Raw genomic sequence first — 23,611 nt, forward strand, 5'->3', positions numbered from 1 at the left:
TGTCTATCTCTCTCTCTCTCTCTCTCTCTCTCCCTCTCTCTCTCTCTCTCTCTCTCTCTCTCTCTCTCTCTCTCTCTCTCCTTCCGCCATAAAAGCCCTGGCAGTGATCCACGTGCCCATTAGCACGCGCTAAATAACTGTTAACAATGTATTACCCAGACTCCCATGCTAAAGCACTTCTCCCCAGCCCGCATCCCTTCAAAGCTCACAGGTAATTATGTCAAAGGATTTTAATAAACAGCCTATTCCGTTCGCAGTAGGTTATGCCTGTACCTTTACACGTGACGAAATGTATTTAAAACGACACTTTGATAAATGGGCTGGGTTTTAACGTACACCCAAAGCGCACCTGCACTTTAGCGTTTAATTACGGCTAGTTGACAAACAAATGCAAGAAATATCTCGCTAGCATAACTTTTGTTCAAGCCTATAATGTTTGTAAGTATTTATTTGAATCAATCAATATGACAAGACAAAGTCATGTGTTAAAAAACTACATTCGTTATGAATTAATACAATTACCTTTCTTAATCATGAATAGTAAGTAATACATCAAAGCAACAGCCCGAGCCAATAACAAAGGTGCAACAGCACACGCGCTCAGTTCGTTGACAGAGGAGGCCACTCGACCTGAGATGTACACTTCTTTGACAAAAAATACTAGACACAGATAATTAACTGCAGCTTAGCTTACAGCCTTCTTATAAAAAGTGTATCTTGCCAATTTCAGGTGCTGACAAATCGAGACAACAGAACTGCACAGATCTACACACACGAAGTTCTAACACACAATACACACCGCGTGAGGGATAGGCTACAAATGAAAAAAAGGAAATAGCTACAATATGGCCCAACCTAATTTTTTTGTCTAATGTGTAAAACGAAGCAACATTCATCCGAAATGATTGCTGCCCGACTGGCTCGGATACAACAGAAAGGGTCTGGGGTAGAGGGTTTCCCACCATTTATTTCTTTTAGAGGCAATTTATTTACACGGCGAATCGTCGCCATGGCCGCAAATAAGGAAAATAATGTTGTATCTTTTAAGAGGCCCGGATACAAAATCCAAATGCCTCGATATGTTTGCTAGTCATCTTGGCTATGGATAGGCCTACGTTATTTTGATTTTAGATCAGCTCATCTCCAAGATATCAAAAAATGCTTCATGTTTTTTTATCGCTCCATTCCTGGAAGGACTTACTTTAGCCCACTCTTTTTAAAATCAATGGGATTATAATAAAGGAGCCTATGAATAATCGTACACCAACGGCACGTTGCAAAACTATGTAAGGACCAGTGCACCTGCTAACGAAAAAAAAGAACAAAAAAGGAAAGACACGTTAGAAACAAACAATGTTATAACATATTACAAAGGTGTGTGTATATCTAAACATTGTTGCAACGAAAATGTGGTTGTTGGTGAGGACTGGTTAAAACTAACAGTATATATTAAAAAATGGAAGATTGAATGGTCGGCCTAATAAGACACAGAGTCCTTAACGAACCATTTATCCAAACGGGCCACGAAAGCTTTATGTTTATAACATTTACAATTATTGTTGGATCTCCTTAAATGTCAATAAAAAGCTACATTGTGAAATTGTAATTATTTTGTTGGGTTTAAGGCCTAGTATATTTGTTTTTTATTATACTTTCTAATATGGCAACATTTATCAAATAAGACTTTGGGCTATTTTTCCCCTTTAGAAAAAAAATTATCAAATTGTATTTTTATATGACAAATGTTTCTAATTATTCTGTGAACGATGATCAATACATTCATTGCCCGTTTTAAAACCGTAATATTGAATGAAAGGCCAGTGAAAAGTCTGGCTTACACGTCAACTTTTGACATTTTTCATTACATTGAAGGAAATAAGCTATCTTCATACATATTATTGAAGTAGGGTATAACTATTTTGTTTGTATGTGCTAATAGACTTAATGTAACTACGAAAATATGAACGTTGTAAAATAGATGATACGTTTGATTATTTTTGATCGTAGGCTACGTTAAAGAGCAAACATGTTCAATCTAAACGTTTAGGGGTATTTATGGCATAACCAAGATAAGTCATGCGGCTTTGTTCAATCGAAACTATAAGCATTTTCAAACGGAGGATAACCGATTTAATTCTCACGGAGTCATTAAGAAATATAGCATTCTTGAATGCTCACGGGAAGTGAAACGCAAGGCTTTTGATCTGATAACCTACACGGATATGAGCACGGAGCTTGCCCTTGACGTCCAATCATTTACTCCGAATGTATGCCAATAAACGATGGCGACGTGTTTATTTTACCAACGAGCCACGAGAGGCCTCGAGCTTTTCAGTGATTTTAGCGAAGGAAACATTGAAGAAATAGGGAAAACATAATTAAATACGGATGCCACTAATGGCATTTAACGTAATCAAATGAAATTATTCTGTCAAGACCTTGGCAAGTAGCTAAAATAGTAATGCTAAGAAATACATTAGTATGTTGAATACAGCACTGACTGCTATAGGTTAAAATGCGAAATGTTGCATAATAAACTGTGATTTGTGGGCAGTGTAGTGTGTAAATTAGAATATCTGTTTTTTAACAGGGTCATCAAGAAATCCATTTGAACCCGCATGCGCGTACAAAGGCACGCACGGCCTCAATGCCCTGTTTATTTATAGCCAGGTTCACCCCCTCCATATGTTATAGCCTCTTCACTCATCCGCACCAAAACGCATTCCCCGCGTGACCACACACTCGTGTACGCGACCATGAAAGTGTTGATGATTATTTCCAAACGTGCAGGAAGAGAATCCAACTAATCTCTCAAATCACTTCAGCTGGTTGTGTCTTCCATCCCGTCTGAACATATTAGGCATGACTTTGGCCTATAATTGAAATACGTTGAAATATTTTACATATATTTTCAAACCAATATGATTAACAGCAAGCAGCCTATAATGAAAAATAATTGTCGTTCATTCAACACGGCCTTTACGTGTTTGTGATAGGCTGTATTGTGGCTACAGTTTTATTCCACAGTATCACAGCTTCTCAGGCGATGATCATTTTTTCAGTTGAACATGTGAAACAAACTCTGGAATTAGTCTGCACATTAAAGTCATGGATGTAATTATAGCCTTCAAATATTTCACAATCCATTCAGCCCATAGCTTGTTATATTTTCGTTGGTGTGTTTTAATATAAAGCTTGTTGGTAATTTCTTAAAGGAGAGCTTTTGTTATGTGATGAGTGTGTGCTCAATGACTTGACATTTTGGATGGTAAACTGAACACTTAACACATATATCATAGACGTATTTAAAAAATAATAATGTTTTTCGTTTTTTGAAAATGCATCAAAGAAGAAAAAACACAATTTGGGTTGGTAGACTTTTTGTCTATATGGCCCATTGACCATCATTTAATAGTAGCTTAATCAAATGAGTTTAGCCTCTGGTGGTTTTAATGATAATCTGAGACATTTCAAATGCATCTAGAAATACATGATTATTTCTAGGATGGATGTGGGCCACAAGTGTCCACCGTGCAGGAGGTAGCCTACTAATGGCCAGATATGCAAAGCATGTCGGGCCGGTGTGTGAAAATGCGCGCAATGCCCCAGAGAGACGCTCCTCGCGCTCCCTGCCTGAAGACATGATTCATTCACCAGCTCTACTTTTACCACATAAGGCGGCACGAGCGGCCCCCACAGCGGGCGGGACCAGGGAAAAGTTCCGGGGGGCTGTGATGACTAGTGATTGGTTGCTCTGCGTTGTGATTGACAGGTCGCTTTCTCCGGCTCTCCTCTAAGCTCCGGTTGTTGACACTCTCCAAAAGTCCGCACGGCTCTCACGGATAACCGAGACATTATTACAGCTCGTGCCGGCCCCCTCTGTTTCCTCTGCTGTCCGGCTCGAGGACAGACAACACGGAAAGCACCGGACTGTCATCGTGGATTGCATTTTTAAGCGACTGTGTGTGTTGAACTTTTCTTGCTCCCTGCAAGCTCGTGACGCCTGATTCCTCCTTTCGTTCCTCTGTCTCGAGACGGAGAGAAATGGCAGAGAAGCGGCGCTCCCCGTGCGCGCTCAGCGTCAAGGCGCACGCCTTCTCCGTAGAGTCGCTGATCGGAGCAGAAAAGAGACGCAGGACGACCGGAGAGGATACCGTGTCCCCCGGCTACGAGGACGGAACCGATGTCTCCGATATAACCGGGAGCCCGGGGCAGCGAGCCGACAGAGCGTGCACCAGCGACCGGGGCAGCGAGGCGGAATGTGCATGTGACGGATCCCGTAAGTAAATACCAACAAAGAAACCCGGTAATCTGAAAAATTGAAGATCATGAGAGAAATAATTCATAACAAGTATTGCATAGATAGGACCTTGAATTGGCAACATTGCCATAAAGTGGACCAAGTAGCCTATACACGGTACACATCTAAAATAATGGCTATGTTGCATTTCTTCAATTGCAGATTATAATTGTGTTTAAGGCCCTTTACTGGTATGCAGCCTTTTTAAAGTCATGCGCATTTGATACCCCCTTTTTTATTTTTTTTAAGAAAACACTAAAACTTAAAGTAGGCCTACACTTGAGAATAAGCTTACTTTTTAATTAAAAGCAGCACAGCTGTTGTTTCTCAGGCTCACAACTGCTGTCTTCTGCCTATTGCAAAGCAACATTTCATTAGTAGCCTAACGAAAAATATGCAGATTATGAATCAAAACACTGATCGGCCTTGGTCAGAGCTCCACAGTGGACATGTGATATCATACCGTGGCCCCGGTCTAGTAAATATGAGTGGTGTGAGTGTGACTAATGTGAGACGCTTTATGAGTTGTGTTGCAATCATAAACACGCCAATTAGCAGCGTATAAAGGCAGGGAAAGGATGCTAAGAGCTCTGCACAAAGCATAAACCGACTGGCCCTGACACATTAGGATTTAAATCCTCTGCAAAATGTAAAATGCACTTGGCTGGAGATTTATGTTTGTGTTAGTTTGGCTTGGCACATGCATGATGTCCATAAATGTGCACCAACTGGCGAGGCCTGTGTGGAATAGTACAAATAACAACAGCAGTGAGACACATAAACACTACTCATCTAAACATGTCCTCAATATTCAAACAGATTTAAACTCAAGCCTACTCAATCATACAAAAACAATATACAGTTCTTACTGAGACTTACATTGGAGTTCAGTTGTGAATGTATAGTAAATGTGCCTAAAATAATAAACTATGTATTTAGCAGTATGGTGCATTTAGTTTGAAGACAGATATAGACTATAATAATCTTCCTTACGAGCTTTCGGTGAGTGAGTTATATGGACATAATCATTAGGCAGCTAATAAGCATGTTTATCTTCATAAAATAACGTGTAGTGTGTAGTAAAATGTGGGACGTTTCGTAGGCTGCTGAATTTTTTTTTCATCCTTACTACAAAAATGTAATGGGACAATTGAAATTATGTATATGTATCCTAATATAATAATGGACTTAATTTAAAAGTAATAATCGCGCTTTATTTTAAATGCATAGCGTGCTACAGTTTAAAGTCTTGATGAATATATCTAATGGAGTTCTTCATGCTGTTTTTGTGCTTCTATGTATTGTATTCAGAGTCCAGTCTTATGACTCGCAGAACAAAATATCCTTGTCAGAGAATAAAGCCTGGCCTGGATGGGAATGTTACCGTTAAAACGTGCTACTCTCTCCTTATTCCGGTGCAGCAGAGAGCGAGGACGCGCTGCTGGAGAGCCCGCAGCCTGCAGCTCTGTGCACGGGGCCGGTGACCGGCAGCGGAGAGGAGACCCGCGTGGACCTGCAGGGAGCAGACCTGTGGAAACGCTTCCACGAGATAGGCACGGAAATGATCATTACCAAGGCTGGACGGTAAGAGAGATCATGAGATAATGTTCTGGATAAAGTACATGGCTGGCTAGTAGCATATAGGCCTATATATTGGGAAAATAAGTCATAATAGCCTAATAATAATAAACTTGCCGAAAAATATAAAAAATGTAAAAGATACAATAATGACATAAGAGTCCTAATAATTGGAAAGCAGCTATTTATACAAGGAAGGATATTCTTAAAAGAGCTGTTCCGGCAGGATTGATAATCCAATAACCACTCAAAGATCTAACAGCCCTAACACAAATAAAAAATAAACAGCTTTTTCTGTTCCAGGCCTATATTATTTTTCAACAATTTTTTTTGTGTGTGCATTATTAGACTTTAATTATGTGGCAATAATGGCCGTGTGTTGTAAATCCATGTATCCTGTCGCTGATCTGAAATCTCCAATGCAGATGATTTATTTGGTTTTCCTGTCAGGCGGATGTTCCCCGCTATGCGTGTGAAGATTACGGGTTTGGACCCTCACCAGCAGTATTACATTGCCATGGATATAATCCCCGTGGACAACAAGCGATATAGGTAAGACACACAAATCAAGCGCGCACACACATAAACACTCGCTAATGCAAGCCAATGATAAAACGTTAATGAAATAGAGTAATCCTTTTATAAATATTACTATGACATTTAATTTATTTCAAAATAAAATAAAGACGAGTGATAGGGATATCGAAGTGATAATATGAAGTAACATAACATAATAGGGGTAGCCTACAGATGTGGCCACACATGTCCAATAGAACCTTAACAGTAATTTTTGTTAGCAGGCCTAGTTTTAATTTAGACTCCATATACACTGTTCCAGGCTAAGAAAACACCCACATCTTTCAATTGTGCAACCCTAGTCCTGTCTCCACAAATGGCACTTGGCACCGCACTGTTGTCACGGCGGTTTTGTCGTCCCTTTTGGAAAAAGCCTTTTGGATGCTTCACCTCTCCACCCTGGAAGGTCAAACCAACAAATGCCGTTATAATGCAGAAGAGAACAGCGTGTTATTGCAACGGCTTTGCATGCTATACACTGTGGGTCTATCATTTCAAACGTCCAAAGTCCGTTTATATGTGAACACGGTTCGGTGGAGTGATGAATGACACGGGACATGTTATTCGGCTAGTCTGCAGGCTACACTGGATTACAGAAATGTGGTGTTCATATGCACGCACAGAGCTGCAGGCAACAACGAGGAGAGGAGAGGAGTGTGCAGCTTTTTATTCCAAACGCTTAACAGCAGGTGATGAACACCTTCAGCCAGATGAGGAAATAATTAGTTCGGTTTGTAGCTGAAGGCTATGAGTCTCACAGCCTACGAGATTTACACCGATCCAAGGCCCTTTTAATTGCAGATACCCAAAATAGTACCGCAGGCCTGCTTTAAATTCACAGTGGAGATTTGACTTGGCAGGCGATTTTTATATAAATGCTGCACACAAGAAACATGTGTTTGATCCGTTGTGTTTTATATAAGAATGTTTATGCCTTTTTCAGGATATCGCACACGTATGAAATATGCAGGCGAGTCGAATGATAAATAACTTTCAAGGAGTTGTGTCCACCTTCATACTGAAAACTCAGATCTCCATATCACTGTCCTTTTTGCTGATTGTTTTTCGTTGCGCATGTGAAACGGGCTGCATTGAAGGATGATAGAAATGAGGACAGCGTGTTCGACAGCGTGTTCATTTACCGGCCTAGTGTGTTTGTTTTGTGAAGATACGTGTACCACAGCTCTAAGTGGATGGTAGCGGGGAATGCGGACTCTCCTGTGCCGCCCAGAGTGTACATCCACCCTGACTCCCCGGCCTCAGGAGAGACGTGGATGCGTCAGGTGGTCAGCTTCGACAAACTCAAGCTGACCAACAACGAGCTGGACGACCAGGGACATGTAAGTGCAACTGTATGTGAAACCTTTTTATACTACATTTCTTTGACAATAATGTGTATTCAAGTGGCCTCTTAATTCTATTTGATCTCATATTTTGATATTTAATTGCAATATTTGTTGTTGTTGTGATACCATTTTCAGGTATCTTTCAAACCCTTAAATATTTCATAAAATTGACAACATTTAAAATCATGCTACTGAAATTGTATTCTGCATTTTGTAATAATAAAACAAATATTCTTTTAAATAATATCCTAATTCTGACCTTTAAAAAAAATACAATTTCCCTTTTAAGGTTGAGTGTCTCTTATATGGCACATTGTGGATGTTTCTTTGTGTGTGCAGGTGCATATGTACAGTATTTTATTCCACTGTACTGAGTTTTGAATTTTTCAAGCATAACTTTTGAATGTCTTTTTCGTTTCATGTCTTAAGTATATTGTACATGTACTGTTGGAGGAGCCTGGGACTTAATATTTTCATTGCCAACAACTATATGCTGTAGCTGTTGTGTGCATGTGACAAAAAAACGTTTGAGTCAATATTAAATGTGTCAATGCATCTGTGGTGTGTTAGTCAAAAAACTTGTTTTATAGCAGTAATTTGAAATTCCTGTTAATTTAATCCTGTAACATTATTTCCCCCTTGCCATTCAGATCATTCTGCACTCAATGCACAAGTACCAGCCGCGGGTCCATGTCATCCGTAAGGAGTGTGGAGAGGAGCTATCCCCAGTGAGAGCCATCCCTGCTGGGGAAGGCACCCGCACCATCGCCTTCCCCGAGACTGTCTTCACCACCGTCACGGCCTATCAGAATCAACAGGTAGCACAGCTGACCTCCACACAAGACACATTCCTCTAAAAAACAAACCTGCAAAAGCCAACATGACCAAGAAGCCTATGTTTCCAGCTTACAAGTGCTACACTGACAGCTATATATATGTTTGTAGTTGTGTAGCCCACATTGCATGATGGCTGAAGGTAGAACATGGTGATAAAAGTCCTTTTAGATATGGGTCACAGAGCTGGGCCTTAAACACCACCCACAGCCTGGGCAGCCCCACATACATTACACACACACACACACACACACACACACACACACACACACACACACACACACACACACACACACACACACACACACACACACACACACACACACACACACACACACACACACACACACACACACACACACACACACACACACACACACACACACACACACACACACACACACACACACACACACACACACACACACAATATTTCATTACTCTGGTTGTCATGGATTTTGTTATAATTTCAGTCTTACTTTGCTTTTCAGATTACAAGGCTGAAAATCGACAGAAACCCATTTGCTAAAGGCTTCAGAGACTCTGGCAGAAATCGGTCAGTTAAATTCCACCACAGAGATTTTCACATTATCTAGTGCATTAAGGGTAGTGTGGGATGCATGACTGCATTATATTCTGGACTGGTTGTGGTTTTTGTCACTGCCATTTCATTCTGATTTTATGGGGAGCAAAGCTTTGTATTTACTTAATTTTTTTCCTTATGGACAATGTGCAACAACTTCCATTTAATCTGTCCTAAATGGCAGAAAAAACAGACAATAATTAACAGACGTGGCACAGGATAACAGTAATGCATTTCTTTTTTTAAATGTGCTGACTTTAAAAGCAAATTAATCCTCACAACTGCATAGTTACGGGCACATACTTCGAGAGGGAAAAATCTAACCTCGGCTGCAAATATAAATGGAGCGTCAGATTCCAGTCGGCCTCGAGAACATAAACATCAACAGCAAAATAATAAAATCAAGAGTGTCCTGAAGAAAATCTGTATAAACACATTTCTAAACATATATAAACACGGCATTAAAACAACACAGCAGTAAAACTCCAACAGTCTCCAAACAGCCACTCCCTGGAGGCCTCACAGAAATCATTAGAGAGGAGGGGAGAGAAAGGGGGAGAGCTGCAGAGTGAGGAGGAGAAGGACCGGTGAGACAGAAACTTTGAGAGGGAAGAAGGTAGAGAACAGCAAACTGGATAACCCTGACAGCTGACCCTATAAAAGTTAAACTCAGGAAGGCCGAAAGAAAACCCTCCCTTTAAATATTACAGGAAGAGTTAAGCAGTTTGCTAAATAAACTTCTGCTCTGATAGGCTGCTTCGGAGCACACACAACCGCTCAGGGCAGCTTGTCTAAATTATCACCGTGGCTACAACCCCGCGGGGGGGGAGGACTTTTATCCTCACGCTAACGAGGGGTAACAGAGCACTCGCATTACCCCGCCACAGCAACCGTCTGCCCCACCTAGAAGAGGAGGGAGTCGCAGATTTGGGGGGGAAGGGGAGTCCCACCTCATAAATCCTTGCTGCGGCTTCCTGCTCCTTCGTCCTGATTCGCCCGTAAAAGCCGTGTGAAAGCAATTACCTCCGAGCACCCGGCTGGCAGCAGCCAATCGCAACGTGGCGTTTATGCCCCTTATTACCTTAGGTCTCCATGGAGATGGCAAGAGAGGCCCCACAGGCGACTAAGATGGCCGCCAGGTGGTTGGCGTAATGTGAGGCAGACTAGTATTTTCTGATGATTTATCAGTGGTGCTGATGTGTGTGTGTTAACGTGTGCTTGTATGTGTGTTCTAAAGGATGGGGCTGGAGGCGCTGGTTGAGTCGTATGCATTCTGGCGTCCGTCTCTGCGAACGCTCACATTTGAGGACATCCCTGGCATTACCAAGCAAGGTACAGTTAACTAAAGGAGGTTTCTGGATACTTGGAATAAGTAATCCAGCCTCAAAGGCACAGTGTTTGTGTCCCACCCAAACCTTCAAAACGTTCTGCTAAAGTGTTCCACAATTGCTTCTGGCAGAAACACACATTTCTCGCCTTGCAAACATGTAATGTAGACAGAATTATTGGTCATTTTCTGGAATGTCACAATCCAATATTTGTGATAGTGATTAAAGTACCTCAACTCCATGTACCAATCTAAGGTCTGTGCAATATTTTAAAGCGGTATGCTTTTTTTTCTAGAACTCAAAGGAGTTATTCAAAGTAAGGTACTTCAAATCAGGGATTTAACCATTCCGGTTCATTGGATTGGTACATCCATTGTTGAATTCGAACCAAACAACACTATCTTTTAAGTTAATTTAGATTGAATTCATAAATGTTTCTGTCCCTATTTCTCTAGTTATCCCAGGAGTTCATGGTGGAATCGGACCATCTTCTCACCTGCTCTCCACGTCCCCCTGCTCCTCACCCTTCCAGGTTTGCCCTCTCAGCCCGCCTGACTACGCCTGCAACCGCCCCATCCACCCTCTCCACCGTTACAGCAACCCCTCGGAGGCCTTCCATGCTCCCAGAGGGCCATCTGCGTATGAAGGCGAAGGATTTTATTCTCTGCCTCACCATGCTTCTCAACTTGGCTATCTATCCAACCCCACACCGCAGGGCTACGCTGGGCTTCGCCTCCACTCGCCGCCCTACGGCCTGTACGGTTACACATTCCCTCCATCACCACGCCTCGCAGCCAGCCCTGACAAAATGGCTTCCGCTGCCAATCATCAGAGTCCCTTCCTTGGCTCGTCTCCCAGTGGGACTCTAACGGACAGTATGGGTGTGCTCAGTGGAGGACAACAGGGCTTCTTGTTTGACTCCCGGACTTTAGGATTGGCAGGTAGCCAGCCGGGAGGAGGGGCCTCACAGGTCACTGCCCACATGAGCTGAATTTGACTCAGGACATCTGGGGTTGTCATGAAAATACAACATGACTCCCTGGAAGTGGTGGAAGTTGCTTTTGGTTCGGGAACGTTCTACGAATAAATCATCTGTGTGCTGAAAAAGCATCAGGCTGAATTGTGGACAAAAGATGAGTGGCAGACCGAGCCATTGCCTGTTTGAGTTTACAGAGCTCGTTAAAACTCCTTAAACTGAAGGGAATATATTATTACAGAGTTCGTATCTTTCAAGTAAGTTCTCTTGGACATGCGTGTGCAGCTGCGGTAGTCAAGGAAAAAACTTAATGCGGCTTTGGATAAGGAGTCCAAACGATGTAGGCCAGTGACTGAACTGGAGCTGCATATGGATTGGGCATAAACTGGGCTGGCCCTGGCACTCAAAGCAAGCACTTCACACCTGGCAGGATGCCCTGAAGCAGAAACTATTATGCTCACACAATAATACATTGCCTCACTGAACTTGCCTACCTTTGATGGAGTTACTGAACACTACTTTTAACTTGTTTTTATGGGTTGCATTGACTCAATTAAGTTCCAACAGTTCTTAAGTCATAGCATGCCTGGTGGTGTTCTCATCAAGTATTTGGAGTGACAATCATGTAGTCCATGTAACACTACGGGCGGGGCCTTTTCACCACTCAGACTTTAACAATTGTATTACACGTAACACCAGGAGACATTAACGTAATGACATCATGGCCTTGAGAACTGTTGGAGATATCCCAATGACAGTTATGGACTGACAAGGTTGAAGCATGGGAGGATAATGGATGACGTACTGATCTACATATTCTAAGTTTTCAGACTGAATTTCAGCTTTCCTTGTGTGACACGGTCGTAACTGCATATGATGACTCTGTACATAGCGAGAGAAAGGAGAAGAGATGTGTATATAAAGGGCTGTGTGACCCTTCGCACTTAAAAAAAACCAATGCACCTGCTTCTGCTCTTTAGACTGGGTCAGGTACGCAACAGCCAACCCTGAACTTGACTGAAGAACTTTTCTTTGAAAAAACACGATATATCAGAACGCCCTTTGGCCGAGGACATTAACATGTTCTGTGACCTTTTTGAGCCGAATAAAATATATCTATTCATGTCACAATGTTTATATGTAATCAATATCTTACTAATTTAACTGATTGCATATTGTTTATTAAGATACTTCTAAACATAAGTGTGTGCGAGCGTTTTCTTTCCACATTTAAACAAAAATTGAAGCCATTACAGAGCTTACAATATAATTTCCCTGGTGAAAAGAATGGAGGAATGTATGCTTATTTGTTCTCACTCATGGAGGGGCTTGTGGTATTGTGAATGTGTGTGATGAAGCTGTCCGAGACTGGGGTTGTTCCAGAGGAAATAAAAATACCAAAGGACAGAGGGGGAAAGAATAAGACACCCACACACCCACACCCACACCCACACCAGCAAGCAACCCATCGCCTTCACTATGGCCATGCAAACTAATACCTCCAGGATTTGGATTCCAGAGGAAATAAAAATACCAAAGGACAGAGGGGGAAAGAATAAGACACACACGCACACGCACACGCGCACACACACACACACACACACACACACACACACACACACACACACACACACACACACACACACACACACACACACACACACACACACACACACACACACACACACACACACACACACACACACACACACACACACACACACACACACACACACACACACACACACACACACACACACACACACACACACACACACACACACACACACACACACACACACACACACACACACACACACACACACACCAGCAAGCAACCCATCGCCTTCACTACGGCCATGCAAACTAATACCTCCAGCTCAGCTGAATTGACTGGTCACACGAGGCAGGGCGTGTGGTGAATGTGGATGTTAGTGTGATGGTGTGGACATATGTGAGTGGGTACATTTGTGTCTGAGGAACAGGTGGTTGAGCTGACAGCGAGGGCTTGACCTCCGGGAATTGCCCCCCCCCCCCCATTCCTCCAAAGTAGTACTACTCTGCTAAAAGCTTACGCCAAGATTTTTCTGAAAGCTGTTTGCTGTGACTAAAGTTTTGTCATTTGAACCTATTGTTTAAGACCTGAACAAGCAGACCAACCTACGAATCCAAGACAAAATGGAGAGAGTGTGTTAGCCTACAAATACCAATATCTGAATACAAACGTCTTCTTGTGCGGTAAAACATAACGCTCTTCTGAAAGGACCCCCACCAGGAATGATTCTGTGGACTTATATCCAATATTTTTGATTTATTTTTGTTGTTTTCCACTGATTTACTCAACCGACTTTTTCACCTTTTCTAAGTATTCATCCTAAAAGTTGCTGACTCTCCTGATGTCACCAGTTTCCTCCTCACCTCCTCTGTCCCCCCCTCAGTTGTCTCCTGTCACTCTGAAGGTGAGAGGAGCTGACGAGAGGAGCACATGTGAGGGGGGAGAGAGGACGGCAGGGGGGAGGAGAGCTTATTTTAGAATCCGGGAATGATTGGCTTGTTGTTTCTGAGTGACAGGGGATGGGCCCCCTGCCTAGTGCATTCGTACCACACACACACGGAAAACACTTACAGAAATATGCATATTTATACAACGTTTTTAGCCAATTTTCTTTCATACTGTACATTTCTTAAAAGAAAATGTGGCATTACAAGTTGCTTTGATATAAGGTGGAAATATAAAATGAGTCTTAATATCTCAGGCACACACACTCGTATATTCATACAGACACACTTCTGCATGGTGTCAGTGGTCCAGTGATTCTCGGCTGAGGTGGGGACATTAACACTTGTGTTCGACCAGGTGCCGACGTGACAGATCTGTCACGCTATCTGCCTAGAGGAGGAGGACAGAGGGGAGGACAGAGGAGGGAGGAGGAGGGGGGGACCAGAAGCAGTGTTTGTGTGTTTAAGATTTGAAGTTAAAGCAAGCCTGTCCACGTCTTTTGTTATTCCAACCTGCCAGCCTCGACTGCTTCTTTCCCACTGACAGCAATAGTAGTTTAGACAATCGCAATATAGCAGCTCTGAGTTTGAAATAATTTACTGTTTATCAGAGAACAGGTTCAAGACTTATTCTGAGCCCGCTAGGAAGCCAGGCCCCTTGCCTCCTTTGCAACTGGTGGCCGCAATGTCCACTCAGGCAAAGCAAGCCTACTCCCATTAAAATGTCAAAGCACTTGTATCACACAAATGTATCTTCTCTGTTATGGCCACAAGACACATTTTATAAATCCCAGCTATGGATATATAAAAATAACTGGATACTGCATTTGAGGCGGGCCTGTTGGTTCAAGTTGCTCAGTGGCATATGCAGACAGAAATGCTATAAGATGGTCCGTGTTTTCTGCATTGCCTACGTATCCATGGGCCTATAGAGCAACCGATTAGCATTTCCTTAAACCCTGCCTCCCCGCTGCTCAATCTCTGCCTCATTCACGTCAACAAAGATAGGAAAATAGCTCTACAAATAAATGTACAACATTTTTTGTACTGGAAATATGATTTACCCCGCCAAAAAAAAGAAGAGACTAAATCCTTTGGAATAAATATTCTGGGGCCCAATGGTTATTTCACAACTAGCCCACAATGAAAATCAGCTTCTCATGCCACTCTTCCCTTCTCAGACAACAAAAGGTGAATAAACATTGTTGAGTTATTTTTATATTTTTTAGCCTTTAGCTCCCACAAATACTAAAAGCTAAACCTAATAAGATTTTACCAGGAATTTGTGATGGTTAAGTTTGACTCAATTCAATACCATTTTAAAAACAAGCATATAAACGCTACTGAATTCTATTACTATTGGATAGACAGACAAGCAACAACATTTCCTGCTACACTATCACCCTTCCATCTCTTTGATAGTTCTTTAAAGCAAAGCATACTTGAAAATAATGAGTAAATACACCTTACCTATAGCTTCCACTAGATGTGGAATCTATAGGTCTATTGTGTGTCATCACAACACATTTCAGAGTAATTCAAATCACGATGTTTAAAGTATCATCTGTACTTGTAATATATATTATTACCCAAGCAGACAACTTTGATTTACTGTTAACATTAGCTGTACATAAATACACAGTTTGCAGTAAGCATCTCATCATGACACTGAATATCCCCAAAGCTCCGAGGCATCAAATCAAAGCTGAGAGACGTGATCAGTCTTCATTTCAGAGTGTGTTTGCATGTGTGGGTATGAATTCATGCCAGCTCAGGCTTACTAATATATACATACACTATAAAAGTGAGGCATGAGTGACGGAGAGTGAGAAAAAAACAAATGTATAAAGTGTATGTTGCGGCTTAACAAGCCAAACATTTAATTCAATGAGGTAAAACTCCAAAGTACAATGTTTCTACAAAGCTATGAGTGCCTGAACTCACTCACTCACTCTCACACAAGTCTTCCATTTTCCACGTGTTGCTTGGTGTTGAAAACTCCAAGCAACTACAAGTGCGTCTGACCTTTCCCGTCACATTGTTTACTGTGTTTACACTGTTGGTAAGTCTCAACTAACCAACACCAGCTCAAGTGCAGTGCAGCCCTCTTTAAAATGACCTTAACCCTTAGATGCATAAGTGGGTCTTTTTTGACCCGGTGAGGTGGTTTTCTTGAAGTATCTTTGTAATTACATTTTTGTTATCATTTCATATTCCAGCTATTCCTCAAAAAACATGTTTTGGATATCATGCCATTCTAATTTAAAATGTACATTTTAAGAAATTGTAGTTTTTGTATTACTATCCCAAGCTTCCATAAGTGGGTCAAAAATGACCCGCATGCATTTTCTATGGGAAAACGTTTTTTTTCAAAATGTAATTTTTTTTTCTAAAATGATAAATAGTGAAAAATTAAATATAAAATATTTCTAGTGTGAACCAAAATATAATACTAAATATTATACAAGTGATTTCTCTTAACCAAAATGAAAAAATGGCATAAAAACACATATTATTCTAATACGGGTCCTTTTTGACCCATTTATGGAAGAGAGTAGGGTCCAGTCACTCGTGCATCTAAGGGTTAAGATAGGAGTCTTTGAGTCAAATGGGATATAGATAGTTTTCAGCAAAACTATTTTGCAGCAAAATGCATTAAATAAGAGTGGATTACATTAAACATTTACCATATCTTTCCTCTCCACCCGCTGCCTTTCTGCCCTCAGGGAATTGGCTAACCTGGAGCACTCAGCACAGAAGTTAGCATTTGCATAGAGGCCGGTTCTGTGGTTTTAGCGTCCTGTGTGATTGAAACAGACATTAACATACGGGCCGCCGGGGTGACCACGTGGTTGAGCGTGCTCAGAGGGGAGTTGTGGGCTGCCGTACGTGACCAAGCATACAAACCGGGGCGTCCACAGGTGAGGTCATGTTGGGCAGCGACAACAAAGTTGCACAGAATTTGGAGGTTTGGCGTAGAAACGGGTTAGGCCAAAAAAAGAGGTCTGTTTGTTTCTGATGAGCAGCATATTAGAATTACAAATGGCGGTGAACGAACAGCTTCAAGTTTCTTAAAGAGAAAATAACTCTCAAACAGGAATGTTGTAATGACCTTAAAATATGTGTCAACACTATGAGTCAGTATGATTTCAGTGAAAGATGTCCGTTGAGAATTGAGGATCGTCGCAGTGTTTCTCAATTTAAGGAGCACATGATTTATGGAGGGGGGAGAGGAGAGGAGTGTGTGTTGAAGCAAAGAGGCTCTCCTGCCCCTGCTGCTCTTCCAGGAAGTGCACCTGTGCTCTTTGGGGGGGTTGAGGGATTTAGCTGGTGACAGGAGGAGGGTGGGCGTGCTGATGATGTTGCAGGCTCAGCTCAGCTACTCCTGCGTGACCTGTTAATGGCCGTGCGGGTATTTGATGACAGTTGCAAGAATCTGAGGCTCAGGGTGTCCTTTACAAGCGTTAATCTTTGTCATCAAATATCCCCCCGCGAAGCTGATTTATGGTCAGCTCCGCGGGGCACGATTCTCAGTACCCCCCCATTAGACACCAAATGAACTCTGATCTATGATGTTGGTGTAAATAAATAATTATGACAATATGTTCCTGTAATCTCTCTGTTATTAAAAGGTCCTATGCACGTCCTCCAACAAATCTCTTGTAAATGCTACAAAAAGGCACAGAAACTCACACACTCATCTAAATACACTTAGTAGTTGGTGTATTACACTGCATTCTTATGTGAGACAAGCAGAACGTCAGATAGACTGAGTGTCGAGCCAAAATGAAAGGACAGGCTCTGCAATGTCTTGTAAATGTCTACCAGTTTTTAACCATGTGATCTGTGGCTTCGTCCCTTATGAGTTCTCCGGCCAGCACATGCAGGACAGCTATTCACAGCTGCCTTAAGCATACTGTTCTAAGGCTGAGGAACTCAGATTTACACTTGACCTGACTTAAGCACCTGCTAAACAGTGCCACCCAGGAAAAGATGGGAAACGCCCAAACTAAAATGAAAAGACAGTATGTTAACCGTTTACAGTTCTAATTAGGGAATAGCCACAAAATGAAGTCAAGACATCTGTAAATGAGACCAAAGTCATAGTGACATTGGTAATAATGAAAACAATATTAAGTCCAGCCCTGTAATACAAGCTTGTTCTCAAGCATGCTACGTAGTTCAGATCATTTGACTTAAAAAGGGAGTTTTTTGTAAAAACGATGTTATGTCTTTATATAGTGTATAAGTCTGTTTCTAGCGACCTTTAACAAACTATTGCCCCAACAAGCTCTCTGCTCAGACCCTTGAATCACATACATAATGCTGATCTGCTCATCACAATTTACACCCAGCTTGGAAGTAAATTTGACCGAGTGGCCAAACTTTGTTAAAGGTCCCATGTCATGGCCATTTCTACTGATCATAATTCCATTGTTGAGGTATACTAGAATAGATTTATATTGTGCAATTTCCCAAAATCACATTGGTTTCTCATACAGCATTTCTGTATAGTATGTGTATTCACTCTCTGTCCTAAACGGCTTGTTGGAGCTCCTGCCCCCCCCTCCCTATGAGCCCAGTGGCCGTCTGCGAGACAGCGAGACACAGCGAAACCATCCCGAACACACACCCGCAGCCTGGCTGGGAGTTTGTGTGTGTGCCCACACACCGACTCACAGCCTCGCCGCGTCCCGCCGTCTCAGGGAGGAGAAATCAGCGGAGCTGCAGCTGAGAAAAGATTGAGTGTGTGTGTGGGTGAGGAAGTCCGGGAATTGGTCAATTTGGACCAATCCACGGACTTAACGTAACGGCTCCGCGGACGTAACGTAACGGCTCCACGGACTGGTCCATTTTGACCAATCCACGGAGGGGTTGTCGTTACGTCACTTGGTTCCAGGAAGAAAAAAATTGAAAAAGAAATTCTCCAACGAGGCGTTCTGGGGCAGCATAGACAGGTATTTTCTGTGTTAGAGTTTTACTCGCTACAGGGTGTACTTTGAGGGTTTGGGACTTTGCAGACCGTTTACATGCATAAAAACCTTCATAACACACAAGGGGACGGGTAACAACCGGAAAAGCATGACATGGGAGCTTTAATACAACATCCTGGTCTGTCACATGATGCCATTTGGCCCAAAAAGTATTTTATTTTCAAAATTACAAGAACTGCTTACTACAAAGATCCTTGTAGCTTTATACCTAGGAACTTTTTTGCTTCATTCGACACTTAGTGACTTTCATAGTACTGAACAAGGTCCTACATCCAACGCTTTATCCAGTTCTCTTTATACATCAATGGCCATATGTAGCAGAAAAAGGTAGGTGTGTGTAGGTGGTGTCATGTTTATCTTTTGCCCCACCCTTATAGACCTGCACAATAGTTTATTTGCCAAAACAACATTCTTTCTCTAACTATAGCCATTTAAACGTATAAATAGCCACGTAAAACAAATGACGAAATATGAATTTCAATGGACCCTCTGAATATGTGAAGAAGTGTCAAGTGTTTTTTTATTTATTGGATTGTACCTTTATAGCCTAGTGGAACTATATGCACACTTGTGTATTGTGTGTAATGGTGGGATTGAATCCTCTTGCACACATAAGGGTTAGCACTTGCTGCTAGTTAGCAACATTACATTATCAAAACAAATGTTGACAGTATATTATTAAAGAAAAATGTGGTTGAAATATTGTCTCCTTTTTAGGAGGTCAATAAAATACTTTACTACTGGTCAGCATTGTGTTGGTGAGTGATCCACAGCAGACGCTGCTGGAGGTGACTGACAGGGTCATGCCTGCGTGTGTGAGGGTGTGTTTGTATGTGTATATCTTCTGTATGTGTATGCTTCCATGTAACAAAAATAGTGCCCCTTCCTGGGCCTCTGCTCTGACATTCTGCTGCTAATAGGGAAGGTGCGTGTGAGTGTCCATATGCATGTAGCCCTGAGGTAGCCTTTGCCTGACCGTGGCCCTGTGCAAGTCTTAGCATGCTCATTTATAGCCAAGCAGCCCATCAATCTTAATAGAGGAGAGGAGTGCAAAGAGCCGATGAAATGCCAGACATGATCACTATTCACTCAATGGGAGCGAGGAGAGAGATAGAGGGGAGCAAGAGGAAAGATGAGAGGAGGGGAGATGTAGGAGGAAGGGTGAGGGAGCGCAGAGGGAGTGAAAGTGAGTAGGGAGGGAAGAAGGATGGGGTGAGAAAGAGAGAGGTCTCAAGTTGTTTATCCCTGTAGGTGATAATAATGATCTGATCCTGTCTCTCCTTTGACCGTGTCTTCGTGTAAGAGGGATGTCTTAAGCACATGAAAACTGCTGAGAAGGCAGAGGTGAGAGCCACAGGACAACGTGGTGTGTATTTAGGTCTCACACACACACTCTGATACTTTGGCTTCTTATTTTGTATGTTTTCTCATAATGAATGTCCTAGAAGTTTGGAACAATTTGTGTTTGATAAGCACATACTGTATAACCGATGGTGTTGGTCACATGCTGCTCTGTAAACGGGATGTGGCCATACTGAGATGTGGCCTGGAATGGTGTGTGTGGGTGTGTGTGTGTGTGTGTCAGTGGGGTTAGAAGGTCTGCTGAGAGGTGGGGAATGGCGAGGGGATATTTGGCAGCGTGCTGCGATACAGTGCTGACACAGGACACTGCGTCTTCATGCAACTCGAGGTGCAAGAGGGATTCTGGGAGCCAATATTTACAGGGTGACACCGGCCATGTTTACCCATCAACATCATAATGTGATTAGGTGAAAAAATACAATATTTTCACCAAATACAAGGCGGATCATATTAAATATGCATCCGGGTCAAAATAAGGAACACCTTTTTTTGACAGCAGTGGTTTGTGGCATTCTCGCCCATATTGATCATACGCATGACATCTCTATACTTTTCCTGTTTTTACTATAAAAATGAAATCCGATGTTGGTAACCTTACTAGCAATTTCCCCAGTAACCAGATTATGCGGCGTTTAACTAGCAAAAGTCGAGTGCGATTGATCCTTGCATTTTTGACAATGATCTATGGATAATTTATATAGGACCCATCGTGTTTCATTTCATTCATATTCTGTGGTTGTTGATTTTGTAAATGCAGTCAATTATTGTTTTGGATTTGATTTGTATTATGAATAAAAGGGGGATTATCAGAGGAAATTCTTCTAAAACTTTGGCTCAAAATCTCCAGGGGGTTTAAAATAAATTAATTCATGTATCTTTTGCAGAAGCAATGATGACTGCGTAAAGATCTCTTTGAACCAAAGCTCTAAGAATAATGTGTTCTAACCTCAAACCAAAGCTAATGAGGCTACAGGAGTCCTACTTTGAAAAATAATTTATCTTACAAAACTACAGTCTTCAGTACATATTTCTCTTTTCACCAACTTTGTTTATTTGTCCGTTCAAACTGACAAATCAATTTCATTATTTCACCCTTTATTTAGTATTATAAAATGTCTTATATGTGTTATAAAAGTAACAAAAAAGAAGATCTGATATATCTTATTATTGCATGAGATGTGTCCACTACTCAGATAGATAAATCAAGCACACATCAAAGCAGTTCAAATATTTAAAACCCTATTCATGTTCTGTATATTTTGCCTGCCGGTGTGGGAGCCAGGACCACAGAGGGCAGTGCGGTGAGGTGAACCTGGGAAAGCCTGCAACAGCTGTGAGAAACCATCAGATCTGCCATTCCTCACACTTCAACAGCCAACAAGAAAGCGATTTACGACGGCCGGAGAGGGAGAGAACGAGACGGAGGGAAAGAAGGACGGGGGGAAAATGGACGGACAGGGGGAGAAGGAGACATAAACAGAGAGAAAGAATGAAATAAACAGAGAGAGGAGTAAAGACAGAGGAGCTGAAAGGAGATGTGATAAAGCAATCAAAATGAAAGAGAGAAAAAAGATAAATAAACAGAGAAAAGGGAGAAAGAATGGGACAGACAGGAGACACGAGAGAAAACAAGATGGCTGACTGGGATAGAGTAAAGGCGAGAGGTGGTGATGTTTGGAGATAGAGAGCAAGATGACATATCCTACCATTTAAATATGTAAAGTGCTTAAGATGCATGTGTATGACTCGGTTTTCTAATTTTCCACAAAACACACAAAGGGATAGACTGCTTGATCAACACTGTGGCATTCATTGAGAGACACAAAAACTCAAGACTCTGAAACACACATCAGCTGCGAGGTCATTGAACAGGAACAGCTGAGTGAATTGCGGGTTCAAAACGAGGGGCAGGTAGCCTAATGAGATATTATGATATAAGATAATACTTCCACGTGCTTTGTCTTAAAGTGGACCTATCATGCTATATTTAAATGATATATTGTAGTAGTGCCATACCTATATAAGGTATATTTATACGTTTCTGTTTTCAAAATACCAAACAGATCATGCATTTTAGCCATGCCTCATTTCGCTCTATTTGCTGTTCTCCAGCACTGTTTTTGCAGGGGGCTGATTCTGTGAGCTGCAGCTGACCACGCCCCCCTGCAGGAGAGGGCAGCTGTGCTCTGATCAAGTCAGAAGAGGGGGAGAAAAAGAGATCTCCGTCCTACGTGTTTTATTCTTATATGATTATATAGAGTCATTATTCATTTGTTTTAAAGCTCAATAAATAACAAAGAAGACCTTTGACCGGCACTTTTCTAATTTTGTCCGGAAGATTTAAACTTTAACGGACATGTTAACCGGCGGAAAAAAATCTAACTGAAACTCTGCCGCACGGTCCCCTCATTCCTTGGAAGAGGCGGAGAGGTGGGTGTTTGTCATCTGCTGGTGGACTAACCGGAGAGAATTACAGTGCTTGCCTCGACGGGGAGGGATTGCATTGAATTAAAGCAGTGGGAGCAAACGCTTGCCTCGGGGAGGGAGAAAAAAAGCCACAGCGGAGAATAAACAGAAGGGTAACCATGGTAACTATGGGCGGGAAGTCTTCTACGCTGCTTTTGTGGCAGACTACAGCGCCACTTACAGGCCTGGCATATGTACTACAGCGTCTCCAGCGCTTTCGAGCGGCAATGGCCGGCCGTGGCCCAACCCCACATTCCCCTGATAGGTGGAGAGTTGGCCCAATAGCCGTAGCGCCACTTTCCTGACGTCAGTAAAGTGTTCAAATCTGGATCAGTTTTTATCAGATCCGTTGCAGCCCCTTTTTTAGAGATTTGGGTATTGAGGAAAATAGAGAGGGTTGTGTTTTCTGACACTTGGTGAGTTCCCTGGAACACCGGGGACACATATTCATGTATAAAAGACGTACAAAAGTGCATTTTGCATGATAGGTCCCCTTTAAGATATCACTTTGGCAAACTACTGTCCTTACGTATTGTTGTAGTCAATCCCGTAAGTTAGCATTTCTCTGATCCCTTTGGAAACAGTGGACAAACCAACTTCCAGAAGTAAAAAGATAATGGTATAAACGCTTAAAACAAACTACGCCATGGTTGCAAGATATCAACGTCACCAAAACTGAGTAGATGAGTTTACGTGTTTACCGGAATGACAATTATTGTCCACTTCCACCATATCTAGTCTCATTTAGCCAGTTTTTGGCATCTGCCTT

General features: G+C 42.0%; 1 protein-coding gene across 3 annotated transcripts; it reads left to right on the forward strand.

The window, feature by feature from the left end:
• The first annotated feature begins 3,750 nt into the window (after positions 1–3,750).
• Positions 3,751–12,644, forward strand: tbx18 (T-box transcription factor 18). 3 transcript variants are annotated; one of them, XM_034150360.1, is made up of 8 exons: positions 3,751–4,279; positions 5,722–5,884; positions 6,329–6,430; positions 7,623–7,806; positions 8,451–8,618; positions 9,126–9,190; positions 10,455–10,549; positions 11,001–12,644. In XM_034150360.1, exons 1-8 carry the CDS (start codon positions 4,045–4,047, stop codon positions 11,534–11,536), a joined length of 1,548 nt encoding a protein of 515 aa, XP_034006251.1. In that variant the 5' UTR covers positions 3,751–4,044; the 3' UTR covers positions 11,537–12,644. The 3 variants fall into 3 exon arrangements, with proteins under 3 accessions (XP_034006251.1, XP_034006253.1, XP_034006252.1); XM_034150362.1 differs by having other exon boundaries at positions 7,623–7,794; XM_034150361.1 differs by having other exon boundaries at positions 5,725–5,884.
• The last annotated feature ends 10,967 nt before the right edge of the window (positions 12,645–23,611 follow it).

The sequence above is a fragment of the Trematomus bernacchii genome, unplaced genomic scaffold, assembly GCF_902827165.1.
Source record: "Trematomus bernacchii unplaced genomic scaffold, fTreBer1.1, whole genome shotgun sequence".
Classification (NCBI taxonomy): domain Eukaryota; kingdom Metazoa; phylum Chordata; class Actinopteri; order Perciformes; family Nototheniidae; genus Trematomus; species Trematomus bernacchii.